General features: G+C 38.6%; 2 protein-coding genes across 2 annotated transcripts; both read left to right on the forward strand.

Annotated features, from left to right (window-relative positions):
- Positions 4043 to 8938, forward strand: LOC18789052 (lipoyl synthase 1, chloroplastic). The gene is made up of 7 exons (XM_007222007.2): positions 4043 to 4203; positions 4284 to 4335; positions 5425 to 6076; positions 6236 to 6393; positions 7844 to 8015; positions 8335 to 8445; positions 8574 to 8938. The coding sequence occupies exons 3-7, from the start codon at positions 5504 to 5506 to the stop codon at positions 8655 to 8657; spliced, it is 1098 nt and encodes a 365-aa protein (XP_007222069.1). The 5' UTR covers positions 4043 to 4203; positions 4284 to 4335; positions 5425 to 5503; the 3' UTR covers positions 8658 to 8938.
- On the forward strand, positions 9240 to 14643 carry LOC18788585 (uncharacterized WD repeat-containing protein C343.04c). Its single transcript, XM_020566138.1, has 5 exons — positions 9240 to 9683; positions 10587 to 11414; positions 12461 to 12562; positions 12932 to 13561; positions 14126 to 14643. Exons 2-5 carry the CDS (start codon positions 10617 to 10619, stop codon positions 14351 to 14353), a joined length of 1758 nt encoding a protein of 585 aa, XP_020421727.1. The 5' UTR covers positions 9240 to 9683; positions 10587 to 10616; the 3' UTR covers positions 14354 to 14643.

A 15501-nucleotide genomic window follows, 5' to 3' on the forward strand; every position in this document is an offset into this window, starting at 1 on the left:
GGGTATTTTTGGCATTTCAAAAGTTTCATTAAAGGGAGCCAAGTGTTTCCCTTGTTTTTGTCCTGCAGTACTGTTAAGAAGAAGCATCTCTCAAGTGCTTCTTCCAAGACCACTCAAAGTGCTTTTGGATATCACCCAAAGCCCTTTTGCAATTTTTGCCAAATACCATTTTAAAAAAGCATAAGTGCTTTTACCCATTTAGAAGCGCTTTTCGTTGCTCCAAAAGCACTCCTAAACAAGCCCTAAATCTCCCCTATAATAAATGCTGGCGGAGCAAAAAGAAAAGACATGTGTTGTTGAAAAAGCAGTTTAAGTAAATAAAACAAAACAATGGACAATTTCGACCAATCCATAGATCGTTTGAGCTTGATGCATGGTGGTGGCTTGCTTCCCTGAATCCACACTCTTCAGATCTCCTTTGTCGGTTCTCATGGACCTCTTTACTGGTGATGACGACATATCGGGTGGTCTACTTAGTTTGTGTGTGATTTTAGGGTTTATGTGTTGTTGGGGATTTTTGGTTGTGTTGGGCCTAAATTATGTGCATTATGGTTGGACTTTTATTTTGTTTGGTTGTGGTTTTGTTTTATTGTTCTGTTTGTTGTATTGGGCTTGATTGTAACTTTCTAAGGTAATGAAAGCTTCATTCCTTTGAGGATGATTTTTTAGGAGTTGTTAGGCCTCGCTTGATCTGTACTAGTTAGTTGTTGTTTTTTTTTTGGGGTTTGTCCTCCCCTATCTCATAAAAAAAATAGCTTCATTCCTTCAACCAAGAAAAAAAAAATGGTTAATTTCGATTTAGTTCCCTGAACTCTTACTCTTAGGCCCCGTTTGGTTCATGGGAAAGGAGACTTGGGGATGAGAAATCAATTGCTTTCCCATGTTTGGTAAGTCCAGGCATGAGAAATTGTTTCCTAGCCCATAGAAAGTATGGGGAAAATGAAGCCATCCTCCCAACTTGGGAAATGAATTTTTCATTTCACATCCCTTGAGAAATGATTTGATAGGACCCGATTCAAATTCCGCTTTGGAATTCGAGCCAAACCCTGTGCGTGACCGACACCTGGAGAATGTCGGGCACAAATGACCTATTTGCCCTTCTATATAAAATATACTAAAATAACAAGGTTGACTTCTACCGAAAAACCGGCAGAGTTTCCCTTGTAACTAGCTCAATACCAAAACACTTACACCTGTCAAAACAAGCATATATATACAACCAACTGCCAGCATACATAGATATACATTCCAACAGTTCAATTCTCAGTCTAGGGCAACCTATCAGAGCGATTACTAAGAATTTACAAAGGAGTGAATCCTTTTACAAACAAAAATTCTACATCAGAAGAAAGGCGCGGAAGATGGGAAATGGCCCGGTGGTGGATTCCTGTGCACGTCTACTGCCTGGGGGCGCAAAACACGAAAAAGGGTGAGTGGACCCAAAAACAAAGTTTGGAAAATAACATATGAACATACTAACCCCATTGTAAAAACTGTCATATACTAGCTTATTTTCTTTATTTCTGAATCAATGCATGTATATAATTATACATTTGAAAACAGTTTAAAACTATCACCTAGATGTACCCTTATTTCCGTCAATTCCTTGTATCCGTCAATTCCTTGCATCACCATGGGTGACACATACTCGCAGGTCTCAGTGACACGAGGTCAGTCTGAGCCGCAACTCGCAGGATTCAGGGAACCGTAGTCCACCTTTATCTGCATTACTCGCTCCACACGAGTTCGAGTACCAAGGAACTCGTGGGGCAATTGTCAAGCATGCTGACTAAATCGAAGGCAACAAATATAATCCGAAGGCAACATTTAATATCTGAGTACAAGGGGGTTTAAGAAAATATAAAGTTTCTGAAGCAAAACTGTTAAATCATTAACTTTTTGTAACATTTAAAATTCTGCTGCCATTTATCTGATAATTAACGAGAATATCTTTTCCTATATTCTTTAAAGGAAATTTCACTCGGCAGCATGCAACATAAAATATTTAACAGCATAAAACAGCTTATAACTAAAACTGAACTGCTTAAATTCATTTATTAAAACACAGAGTCCACTCACTGATAGTCTGAGCTCGCTGGACCTCTTGAAGGTCCCTCATGCGGGTCAACTGGTGCCCGGGTGCCTGATTCAATGACCATAATAGTCTATTAATACAATATAGTATTATATTAAAAATCCTACCCCGGCTCCTAAAAGTACGTGCGTCAATTTAAAGTGATCCCTATGCCCATAACAGCTTTCCTTCCACGTGGGATAGTTTAGCGGTATCTTGGGACTCAAAAAGCGCTAAAGTCCAAAAAGTCAATCCGGAACCCCACCGGTCCATGACCTCACAATATGATCCGGATGCCGCTAGAAGGTCCAATATATCTAGGACACATGACCCGAGGGTATTGGTGTCGATCGGACGGTCGGATTAATCACGATCGTGTAATCGCATAATTTCTAAACCTTAGCCCTAGGGTTCGTGATTTCGGAGTATCCGGGGCTCCGATTCACAATCCGTCGATTCCTACACGTTCCTGAAATTATCTAGAGTAACATATCTGAAACTGGTTACGATCTAACGGCTCAACAGTATTGAATCCGATAATCGCACAATTTGGAAAATCCGTTCGAGGCTCAAACGGTATCCAAATTGAGATCCGCGAATTCCTACGCGCTCGTGACAACCAAAGGATCGTATCAAGACACAATGCCACTGCACTACACTCGCCCACGCGCCGCCGCACGCGCCGGTAGCGATGGGTGTCCAAAGCGATTACGCATCGCCGGAAAATCTCAAAACCAAGGCTCCAAACTCCTATCCTAGGTATAACACCATATTTGGAACCACTTTTGTTCTTGGACCAACCCCAAAAACCGACCGGAAGTGGCCGAACACGGAGGCCGAAAACCGACTGAATTCCAAATTACAAACTGAGTTGGCTACGGTCAAAATCGATGCAAACCTACCCAACCATCAGCTAGAGCATGGAAAATAGGTAGAAATCCATACCTTACTCAACAAATTTGGAGGAGAATTGAAGGAGAACGAGCGGTTGCAAAACTATGCAAAACCGACTCATTTTTGGACGGAATTCGGCGAAAACAGCGGCGGCTGGCAGCGGAGAGTGGTCTGGGCTTGAAGACCGAACCGAGCTGGTCCTGTTGGCACCGACGGCAGGGGCAGAGATGGTCGGTGGCGGGAGTTCTGTCACTTAGAAGGTGATGGCTGGAGGAAGGCAGCGGGAGAGGGAGAGAGAGAGAAAGAAAAACTGAGGGAGAGAGAGAAGCTGAGGGTTTAAATCTGATTTTGCAATTTATCATTTTGTCCCTCGTGGTATTTTAACCGTATTTTCTTCGTTAAAACTCCGATTCGAGTCTACTTCGTGTCTATGAACTCGTCGTGCTCTACGCAACGGTGTATGTGAAATTGTCAAATTCCTTTTCGGTCAAAAAGTCAACTTTTCGTTCATAAATTATTCTAAGGGTAAAATTGTCTTTCCGCATAATAAATTACTAATTAAATATGAATTTTAGGTTTGGGTCATTACATGATTTCCCCTCACATTCATTCCGTGAACCAAACGGGGTCTTAAAGCATGTTTACTCATGCACTCTCAATTTTAACGATTACATATCCTATGCTTTTCAATTTTTTACAATATGGTTCCGGCGTTAACTTCATTGTCACAATTTCCGTTAATTGCTTGCGTGGCAAGCCTGACTTCAACTAATATTGAAAGAAGTGAATAGGTGAGACTCAGGTTTGCTACGCAAGCAATTAAAGGAAATTTTGACGATTAAGTTAAAGCTGAAATCGAATTGTAAAAAATTAAAAAACTTAGAATACGAAATCGTTAAAATTGAGAGTACATGGATAAACGTAATTCAGGTTACTAAAATGAAATTAATTCACAAAACAATAATTGTTAACACACTAAAACAGAACAGAGGGGTTAAAAGTGAAAATTTATTTATTTATTATTATTTTTTTCTCAGTGAATTATTATTTCTGCATTGGGTGGAATAGCTAGTAGTAGAGTACCAACCCAACAAATGGCGGAAAGTTCAAGGTGGAACAAGGTTACAAGTAGGGTGTTCTCCTTCTCTTCTATGTCGTCTCGTCGCTCGCTCCTCTCACTCTCAGTCTCTCAGCAGCCTCCGCCTCCGCGCCTCTCTCCTCTCAATATCACGCAGGTCAGCTTCTCTCATCTCTCTGTATTTTATCCCTTCGATCCTCCTGCTACGCTAACTCTCTCTCATCCAAAACTTCTCAGCCTCTCCGCTCCATCTCAGCTAACTCTCTTTCTCATCTCATCTCAATATCAGGTACGTATGTGTCCTCTAGCTGCAATTGCTCTGTATTTCAACTTGATTTTACAGACTTAGGTTTGTGGAAATTAATTTGGGGATTTTGTTTTAATTGGTCTGTTGTATGTTTGTTTAGACCTGTTAATGAATAATGAATCAAACACATTGTCATAGAAATAATTACCGAAAAAGTAATGCTAGGACAGCAAATATTTAAACAAAATTTGAGTGACACCATGAATGTAATTATCAAAAACTAATAAGCCTCTTAAAGAGTAATTAACCCAAGTTTAACCCAACCATCCCTCCCACCAGCTACTACACTTAACAGAAGAGCCATAATATATCGTCGGCTAGTCAAATTGCTCATCGTCAAACTACTGCACCACACTGCTGCTCAACAACCTCACAACCACACCATCATTTTGCAAATTTTAGTAGAACCCGAAACGTAAAGAATGGCTAGATCAGAGATTAATTGAAACACCTCAATAATTAAAGAATTTTCTCAAATAATCTGCAACCAGGTCCTGTATGGCTTTATGTGGTTGTGGGGTGTTTCTCAAAACTCAATCACGCATTTTCAGTTATTTTATTTTATTTTATTTTAAAATTTTTATTATTTTTATTATTTTTTTATAATAGAAATGAGGAAAACGTCTTTTAGTTGTTGTTCTGTTTTCTGTGTTTTCAATTCTTGCTTGTCGAGCGCATTTTTCATCGTATTCATTTTGCAGAAATGGAAAACAGCTCCTGAAAACATTAACAAATGTGCCCTTAATTTCTGAGGCATTAGTTCTTTGTTTTTGGTTAATTTCCGTTGGTATTAGTTCATGCTTGGGGATAATATTATTCTGTTGGTATGCTTGGGAAATTAACCTACTGAATGATATGCTTGGTTAATTTTTGTTGTGAGCCTGTTTGGTTTGTTTTTAGGGTAAAATTCCATATTTTTATGTCTGTTTTTTATTTTATCAAATTATATGAATCTGGCTTATTTATTTATTTATATCCACATGATATGAATATGTTTTAGTCTGTTTTTTGGTATAATGCATGGGCTGTTTAGATTCTGTTTTTAAGCTTGAGGTACTATTACAAACGCAGGAAAAACAAGGAGGCTCCTTCAAAGTGAAATTGGTGGTGGATTGCAATCAAATCTTGAGAAGAGAAGAAAGTATTGAAAATGATGATTCAACAGGTGCAATGTTCATCATGTTGGTCAACTATCCCAATTGATATTCCAAAAGGCCAGATTATGTCTGCAGCAGCAGGAGGAGCATCATCATCAAAACCCTTGAATGTGCAATCGAGGTCGAGGAGATTACGATGTGAGGCGGTGGTGGGGCGGCCGCACACAGGGAGAGACCCAAATGTGAAGAAGGCTGACTGGTTAAGGCAGAAAGCCCCACAAGGAGACAAGTATGAGGAGGTCAAGGAGTCATTGTCCCGTTTGAATCTGAAGACGGTGTGCGAGGAGGCCCAATGCCCAAACATCGGGGAGTGTTGGAATGGAGGTGGGGATGGCATTTCCACCGCCACTATCATGCTTCTTGGGGACACCTGCACCCGTGGCTGTCGTTTCTGTGCTGTCAAGACCAGCCGAACCCCTCCACCTCCCGATCCCATGGAACCTCTCAACACTGCTAACGCCATTGTCAGCTGGGGTGTCGATTATATTGTTTTAACCAGTGTCGATCGTGATGACCTGCCCGATGGTGGAAGTCGACATTTTGCTCTAACCGTCCAAGCCCTCAAGGTAATTCTCTCACCCATAACTAACTTTGAATCTTTCCTAATCATCTCATACACACATAACCTTCCTCCTCATGCAATACTCACTGTTTGTTTGGCAACATAAGCCTTGATTTGATTGTAATGCATTCAACTAATACAAACTTATTTTGCACTTTTGCAGACTCTCAAACCTGACATCATGGTTGAATGTTTAACTTCTGACTTTCGTGGTGACTTGACGGCTGTAGACACTCTGGTCTACTCTGGGCTTGATGTCTTTGCTCACAACATTGAGACTGTCAAACGCCTCCAGCGAATTGTCAGAGACCCTCGGGCTGGGTCAGCTGCACTACCCATTATCTTATTTTTCTTCTTCTTTTTTCTATTTCTTTTCCCCAAAGCCTTTCAGTTATATATTTTGCTTACTTGTCATCTGCATCATGCACCACCCATTGTCCGTTTAACTTGTTGTTTGGGCATGCTTGTTATGTTCGCCCACAAATTACCATAAATACAATTGGAGTGTCATCTCCATTATGCTAGCAGCATAGATTATACACTTCCATTCACCATGTAGCTTAAACAAAGGGAATTTAGACACCAAAGGAATTCTTCTGGGTTAATGTGTACCATAATTTTGATATTAGACACAGCAGCACATTTGCATTAACCCACATTGATCTATACACATGCCTGCAAGTGCGTGTATAAGCGCCACATGCTTAGGCACAAATGCTCAAACTTGTTGTATGCTTACACACAGAGAAATGGGGCTACTGAATGTCATGTTTTGTAGATATTCCCTTTTTGATGAGTCAACAGGCTCATCAAGTTATATCAAGATATGCATTGCTTACTTATCTATTCCCTTTCTCCTCTTAGCGTAGCTTAGCTTGTTCACTTGGGGATAGGCAGATGGGTTTTGGGTTAAACTTAAATGTGAATGGTACATAATTGGTGTTTGATCTTAAAGGAGGTGACTTTGAAATCCATATATTCCAATAGTTTGCACATGAAATGTGGTCTGTGAATTGTAAAGTTTGCATTTTTCAATGATGTCAACAAGAAACTTGGATAAATCAAAATTGTTTTACAGAAGTTTCGATTCAAATGGTCCCTTAACTAAATTCTTCGTTCAAATGGTTCCTCAACTCTTTATTATAGGGCGAACTGGTCCTACCGTAAGATTTAGGTCTGCACCTTATGGTAATCATACCACTTCCTTTCTGAAACTTATAAATTCTCTTTACTTGGAATCTTGATTTGTATAAGTTTGCTTCCCTCTCCATGTCCAACCAATGGATGCAAGTGTTAGGGGACCTCTAGTTGAAAAAATTAGTGAGATTGAGTTGTAAGTGTCCCATGTTTGCACCAATCCAAATTCATCTGATCATATTCTCGTATCTTAACTGTTGGTTTTCAGTGATAGACCACATTAACCACTTTCAAAAGCCTTGATATGGAGAAAAACCTGTCCAGGCATCCCACTCAGAATCTGTCCACCTACTTTGTGGCTCTTTGTAGTTATGAAACTTTCGATGTGCTCTCACTCATTGTAACTTAAGCCTCTTTAAGTTGACGAAATGACACATATGGAACTTCCATGGATTTCTAGAGCACAGAAAATCATCCGTCTGTTTCTAAGAGCGTCAATCCAGTTTAGGGGTAAATGTCTCGATAGTAGGGTAGTTAACCTAGTACATCATCTGCTTTTCATAGATTGGTTCTCATTCTGAAATTGTGCTCACTGCTGCTACTTGAGATTATTATATTTAATCTGGTAATGCAGGTATGAGCAGAGCTTATCTGTTCTAAAGCATGCAAAAGAAAGCAAGAAGGGGATGATAACAAAAACTTCTATAATGTTGGGCCTGGGAGAATCAGACGACGAGTTGAAGCAAGCTATGGCTGATTTAAGGGCTATAGATGTTGATATATTGACACTTGGACAATATTTACAGGTTAGTTAATACGCATAGCTTTCATGTATTTAGCGTTGAGTACTTCATGCAAATACATTGGAACTTACAGTTTGTAAGACCGGTGCCATTTCATATGAGTCCCCAAGGTTGGACCAGGTTAGCCCTGGAATTTTGGCTGTCTATTCGCGTCATATAATTGAAGAATGGCTGTAATCTGGCCCTGTTTACCTGTGTTAGTTTTTATTTGCCATAAGCGATCCACTTTACTGTTTCTGAGGCAATCCTCAAATGAGACTAAGTTACTCCAGTAGAATTTTGTGATAAAGACTTCGATTCTAAATTGCTTAAATTGTTGCAGCCAACTCCATTGCATTTGACGGTCAAAGAATATGTTGTCCCTGAGAAATTTGTTTTCTGGAAGGAATATGGGGAGTCTATTGGATTTCGTTATGTAGCCAGTGGCCCCTTGGTGAGATCTTCATTAATGTCAATTGTATAGAACATGAGAATTATCTTTTGTTACCATTCTTGATTGAATGCAGTAACCTAGTTTTGCCATTATTGATGAGAAATCTCAGTGTCGATTAATTTTTTCAGGTCCGGTCCTCATATAGGGCGGGGGAGCTGTTTGTTAAGACGATGGTCAGGGAAAGGGTTAAGGGCTCTACTGGCATATTTTAGCAACTTTTATGGACTCCCATTTTTATGGCTACCGAAGCAACAAGAATTTAGTGGCATGAACAGCTGAAAATAGGGCAAAGTTGTAGTTGCAATGAGCCAATGACCATAATTTTTTTTATTTTTTATTTTTTAGGTTCTGAGTTTCATAGGTTTGCTATACAAGTATCTGTTCAATTGAGAATGTTGATGTGCCGTGCCGCAATCATTTGTTTGTAAACATAATTACTTTTGCGTTCAAGTTACGGTCAATTGACCCCAATAATTATTTTTATTCCCCAAAATCTCAAGTAAACATATGCACAACGTTATCCTTAATGTTCTTGAGCTTCTCTTTAGAGGGAGGGACAAAATGTTTAGTGTTCACGCCCCACAATGATAAATTTTTGGCTCTGCTGACTTCTGATGGCATCCAAAAATACAAATTAATTCTCAGTTTCGGTATAGAAGACGAGATAAATTTGCGTAGTTGAACTTGAGGGAGTTGCACAGTTGGGACAAATGGTGGTTGTTACCTGAAGCAGTCAAAAATGAAAACGAAGAGGTGCTTTTTTTTCAGTAATTGGCTTGGTAATTCGAGTTATGTGTGTGAAACCCAGAAACCAAGTCAGGACTCGGACAGAACTCAACTCACGCACAAGACAAGAGTGACAATGCGCATAACAAAATAGGCGCACGCACAAGTGCGGTGTGCAGTGCCCATGTGGGTTGGGTGGTGTGGTGTTTGTTGGCATTTCGAAACTCTATCTATTGCCTCTCTCTCTCTCTCTCTGCCAATTGCCAAAAGCATAATTTTCTTTAAAAGAAATTTGAACCTACCTATCAATATCTCTCTATTTCACGGTTCTCCGTACACGACTTTCGGTGCTACTTTCGGTCTACTTGTTTTCTCCTTTTCTCCTTACGCCTTGTTTCTGTAGAACACACCACACTTTTAATAGATTTCTCTTGTTTTGGCTTCTGGGTTTTTCCCAGTTGGCGAGTTTTTGGCTTCCCAGATTGATTCCCTTTATTGGGTTATGCCTTCTGGTATGAAATCTTCGATCTTTAGCTGTTTGGTTTTCATCTTCATGCTGCCTTTTTCTTTACTCTCTTATTGGTGACTTTTGCTTATGCTTGATATTAGATTCTTGCTCTGATTATTGCATTTGTTTAATCTACTGCTTTGTGAGGTCTGGACAGCCATCTTTTGTCCGTTCAATATCATCTCTTGAGCGGCTAAGCCATTTAATTCGCATGCCTATTTTTATCCCTTTACCATTCTGAGTCAAATTTCAAAGTGGAATCCAAATGGTCAAATATTTGATTGGGAGAATTATATGGAATCATAATACTAAGAACTGAAACTGCATTTCCCATTTTCTTTCATTCATCATCTTCATCCAAATGTAAAAGTTTTACATAATAGTTTATGTCTTTTTTTAAAGAAAATAAATGGTGGTATTTCTGGACCCTCACCTCCATTATATATGATATTTACATTAGTTGGGGAGATTTAGATATTTACTATCATTGGTATCATCATAACATTGTCACAGCCCTCATTGAACTGTCTTGGGACTCCATTGTTCATGGAATTGCGAGCTTCAGTTAGGCATTTCAGTCATCAGGTATTTGAACTAATGGCTTAGCCAGAACAATCCTCAGTACGCTGAAAGAAGATGTGAAACTCGTGCTATGGCTGCCATTAGCTCTAAGAGAATGTACACTGCTTCCCCGTATTGTTGTTCACTATTTCATGGCTCTTTTTTTATCCTTTTATATATGGCCTTTTCAGTCGTTAGGTCTTGTGTTATAATTTGTTAGTGATTTGTTAAACCTTTGCCTCTGCTTATTTTTTCTTCGATGCAACTTTCTTCTGGAAAGAGTTTCATGCAGATGCATTAGTGGTCAGATGTTTATCTTTTTAAATTTGTTCCTTTCGACTTGTAGAATTTCCAAATGGGCTGAGTTGAGCATTTTATGGGAGGTAGAGAGGACAGCGAACCACCTCTGAAACGTGTTAAAGTTACCTTGACGCAATCAAAGAACTCCTCAGACCACTCATCTATTACAGATCCTGTTGCTTCCTCTTTGGGAGACTATATGGCTTGGCCTCTACCATCCCAAGGAGATGAAGAAACAATTGGAAAAACAGGAGTCATCAAAAGGTCAGAATTCATCAAAGTTATAACTAGGGCATTGTACTCACTAGGTTATGATAAGACTGGAGCCATACTAGAGGAAGAATCTGGAATACCAATGCACTCGTCACTGGTCAACCTGTTTATGCAGCAAGTGATGGATGGAAAATGGGATGACAGTGTGGCCACTTTGCGTGCAATTGATCTCTTGGATGAAAAGATCATGAAATCAGCATCTTTTGTGATATTGGAACAGAAGTTCTTTGAGCTTTTAAAAAAGGAAAAAATGGTTGCGGCCTTAGATACTCTACGGAATGAGATTGTGCCTCTTCGCATCAATGCGAACACTGTACATGAACTTGCTGCCTGCATGATTTCTCCTTTGCAGCCTGTGCAACTTGAGCCTTCAAGTCAAGATACTGATGGTGCAAGCACGCGATCAAAGATATTGGAGAAACTGCAGAAGTTGCTTCCTGCAGCACTCTTCATTCCTGGAAATAGGTTAGAACGTCTGGTTGAACAGGCCCTTGACGTGCAACGAGATGCTTGTGTTTTCCATAACACTTTTGATAGTGACCTGTCTTTGTATTCGGACCATCAGTGTGGAAGACACCAGATTCCTTCTCAGACATCGCAGGTTAGAATGTCTTCTGCTTTTATGGATGCTTGCTTATGATGCCTCTCATACCATCTATGTATTTGTTTCTTCAGTTGGCCTATGAGCTGATTGACTCTTGCATTTTCTTCGGAATATTGGGCTAATAGTCACTCTCTCAAAATGAGTAGTCTGTGTTCAGGAAACATAGTTGAAATTACTAAATTTTTTCCCCCTTCTATGATTTGTAATGGCATATGATTGTATCATGCTGTCTATACTTAGACTTGTCAGCATTATCATAGTTACTGTTGAAATATACTTTTGCTTGATACCTATGTTGCACTTGGAGGTGTCAAACAGGCCTTGCCGGGCCCATCCATTTATGAAAATCATCAATCCCGGCCTGAGCCCACGGCCCTAGCTGGGCCGTGCTCGTGTTGGGCCACTAAACGGGCCGATATGGGCTCATGACAAATTTGACATATGTATTGCTTTTTCTTTCTTTTTTTTTGTAATTTTTTTTTTTAACAACTTCATTTAAATATTTTTTACAATTATGTATATACTAACAAGATTTATTATTTGTTGAAAAAAGAGGCCAATAACTTTATTTAAAGTGCATTTAAATAGAAAATGGCTAGATTATTGGTTGGGTTTTAAAAATTGAAACTTGAAAAACAAAATTATTATTTGATATATAAAGAAAACATTAAATTTAATATATATTATTAGAGAAAAGAAATAGATTTGAATTTAAGATATAAATATAATAATATTATATATTATTTTTCTCTAAAACAAATATAATTTAATATATGAGCTTTAAACAGGCCGGCCCATTGGGTTTCAGGCCTGCATGGCCCGGCCCTGTCCGTTTGTGTAACTATGTGTCATCATCTTGCCATTGATAAATTTATTTTTTGATTTATTGGATTTCATCTTCTGTTCAATCAATTTGGTGATGTCCCATATATAGTATACCTCGAATTGGACAGAAAATTGCCTCTAAGTATGATTTTGTTTTTAACTGTTCGGAAGGGCTCCATGTTGCCAATTTGAAAACTTATACTCATTTATTGTAACAGATACTGCATGCACATAGTGACGAAATATGGTTTTTGCAATTTTCACACAATGGGAAATACTTGGCTTCTTCTTCCAAAGATCAGTCGTCCATTATATGGGAGGTAACTATTTATCTGATTATTGGCCTTTAATTTATTGAGACAGAATTTTAAACCTCTCTTGTTATCTCTCCCTCCCTCCCCTCTGTCGTACAATTTGAATAATATTTGGATCACATTACAATTTAACATGCTCCCATGTCCTGAAAATCCATTCTGTAGATGGAAGTTCTTGTTGAAATCTCTTGATTTTATATGCAAGCTAAATATTTATTAACATTATGTTTCTTTGATATTACTATCCTCTAACAGATTGTTTTTATTGCGCATAAACACAAGTGTGGCATCTCCATATCAATCCAACCATGTGCGAGCAGAGACACAATATGTTTCGCTTTATTAATCTTTCTGAATGCAATTTTACCTTTTTAGGTCAAAGGGGATGGCCAAGTTTCATTGAAACATGTATTGACTGGTCACCAGAAACCTGTGCTGACTGTTTCATGGAGCCCTGATGACCGCCAACTGCTGACATGCGGACTAGAGGAGGTCATTAGACGGTGGGATGTTACTTCTGGAGAATGCCTCCATGTTTATGAAAAAAATGGTGTTGGTCTTATTTCCTGCGGATGGTTTCCTGATGGTAGAGGGATATTCTCTGGCATGGCTGACAAGAGTATCTGCCTGTGGGATTTGGATGGAGTAGAGCTAGAATGTTGGAAAGGGCAGCGAACACTCAAGATATCGGACATGGCTATAACTGATGATGGGAAGAGGATCATAAACATATGCAGAGAAACCACAATATTATTACTTGACAGGGAGGCAAAGTTTGAAAGGCTGATTGAAGAGGATGAAGTGATTACTTCATTTTCGTTATCGAAGGACAATAAGTTCCTGCTTGTCAATCTCATAAACCAAGAAATTCATCTTTGGAGCATAGAGAGTGAACCTAAGGTTGTTTCCAAGTACAAAGGTCACAAGCGTGCCCGATTTGTCATTAGATCTTGTTTTGGTGGATTTGAGCAAGCCTTTATTGCTAGCGGGAGTGAGGATTCACAGGTACTTTTACATGAACTTACTTGTCTAACAAGAATTAGGGCTGGTTGCTTGGTTATGACAAATTGATTTCCCGTGAAATGAGTATAACAGGACGCAACTGTCCTTTTTACACCAGTTTATGCCCAAAAAACATTACATAATATCCTAACAGTAGCAATCCTGCATACTTTATATGTTTACTTTTATTCCATTGTTATGGGAAGAATCAGAAATACGTGAAATTGCTTTGAGCAACTTGTATGCCACTTGGATTGCAGTCATACATCAAATCTCTGTCGTTATTTAATTGGAATATCCATGGACTGTTATACAATTGATTTGTCATTAAAAAATCAGTTTCTTTTTCTTATTCATTTCATTTTTTCAAATGTTCTTTTGAGATGTATGAAATTGGTTGGAATGTAGGCAAAGAAATGGGAAGCTTGTTCACAGATAGAGACTTTAGCCACTCATGGAACCAGAACCACATGCTTGTTCCTTTTGGAACTTTTAAAATGGTTTAATATGCTTGAGTTATTAAGGCATTTTGGATTGACGTTGTAGGTTTGATCTTTCTTGTTGTAGGTGTATATATGGCACAGAGGGTCTGGGGAGCTCCTATTGGCTCTTCCTGGGCATTCAGGAGCGGTAAATTGCGTGAGCTGGAATCCTGTGAACCTTCATATGTTGGCTTCAGCTAGTGATGACCGTACAATTCGAGTATGGGGTTTGGATCATCTCAACCTGAGACGGAAAGTCTCTCAAAGCAATGACATTGCCCACCTTGCTCACCAGTTTAATGGTAGAACTTGAAATGATTTCTCTAGACAGTTCCAAAAATTACTTGGGTTCGTTAACCGCTGTTGTGTTCTTCGAAAGGTGTTAGATTTATCTAGTGTAAATTATTTTTTCTGTTGCTTTTTATTGTTGGCATAGCAGGCACAGACAGAATAGTCTGTCATCTGCCGAATACAATGCAAATTAATGACCCATATGAATGATTGTAGCCAGTAGAAGTTGGTTTTAGAAGCTGTATTATTAAACCTTGTTAATGAATCATTTTTCCCTGCGTTTACTTGCAATCAAGAAATGTACGGGCCCCACCTCCAAAATCCATAATCACATCCTCTCAAAATCAAAAATTAGATCAACACATTTTTATCCTACATTTCTATACCACATGATGTGACATGTTCATATCATATGCCATATCAATTAAATCAATGAAAGAAAAGAAAATGTTAAATAATTTTAATTAATATGTGGTTATCCACCTTATCTGTCACATAAGGTGGTATGAAAATGTGGTATACAAATGTGGTAAGAGTAGCATTATTCTCATATTATATGACACATCAATTAAATAAATGAAGTGTATTTTAATTAAGACAATTGGAAAAACAAATATTGGAATAAATCATAAAAGAAAATAAAATATTAAAGAATAATGCTACTCTTACCACATTTATATACCATATTCCTATACCATCTTATGTGGCAGCTGAGGTGGACAACCACATCAATTAAAATTATTTGACGAAACTGCTACACTTCCGTCGTCTTCTAAGGTAAGCATGACCTTTTGCAATATATACGTCATAATAAACTTAATGGCGCTGCTATATAAGTAGTATTAGTCAATATATAGACAATACAATAGCAAAACAATAGCTGTATTTGGGTTATATTTTGTTAAGTATTGTAATAGTTGCATTATAACTGAATGCAGGGTAAAGTGACATCCACTAAGTTACACACTTTGAAGCGTGACTATCAAACTACAAAGGATGAATTAGGAAAGGTAGGCAGTTCAAATTGAGCGCTTCGAAAGAGAGTGCATGACTTGGAAGAAATGGTACGGAAGGAGTCGTTGAAACATGAGAGGGAGTGTGAAAAAAATAAAAAGTGTCTGGAGGACTTCGGCAAGACCCTCGCTTCAATCGAACACTATTTTAAGTTGG

The sequence above is a fragment of the Prunus persica genome, chromosome G1 (genome assembly GCF_000346465.2).
Source record: "Prunus persica cultivar Lovell chromosome G1, Prunus_persica_NCBIv2, whole genome shotgun sequence".
NCBI lineage: Eukaryota > Viridiplantae > Streptophyta > Magnoliopsida > Rosales > Rosaceae > Prunus > Prunus persica.

What these genes read in the sequence shown, in the direction of transcription:
- LOC18789052 (XM_007222007.2), top strand. Translation starts at nt 5,504, where the DNA reads ATGATGATTCAACAGGTGCAATGTTCATCATGTTGGTCAACTATCCCA. An exon ending in GTCAGAGACCCTCGGGCTGG is followed by an intron (nt 6,394 to 7,843) that starts GTCAGCTGCACT and finishes CTGGTAATGCAG; the next exon opens with GTATGAGCAGAGCTTATCTG. An exon ending in CACTTGGACAATATTTACAG is followed by an intron (nt 8,016 to 8,334) that starts GTTAGTTAATAC and finishes AAATTGTTGCAG; the next exon opens with CCAACTCCATTGCATTTGAC.
- LOC18788585 (XM_020566138.1), top strand. Translation starts at nt 10,617, where the DNA reads ATGGGAGGTAGAGAGGACAGCGAACCACCTCTGAAACGTGTTAAAGTT. An exon ending in AGTCGTCCATTATATGGGAG is followed by an intron (nt 12,563 to 12,931) that starts GTAACTATTTAT and finishes TTACCTTTTTAG; the next exon opens with GTCAAAGGGGATGGCCAAGT. An exon ending in GCGGGAGTGAGGATTCACAG is followed by an intron (nt 13,562 to 14,125) that starts GTACTTTTACAT and finishes TTCTTGTTGTAG; the next exon opens with GTGTATATATGGCACAGAGG.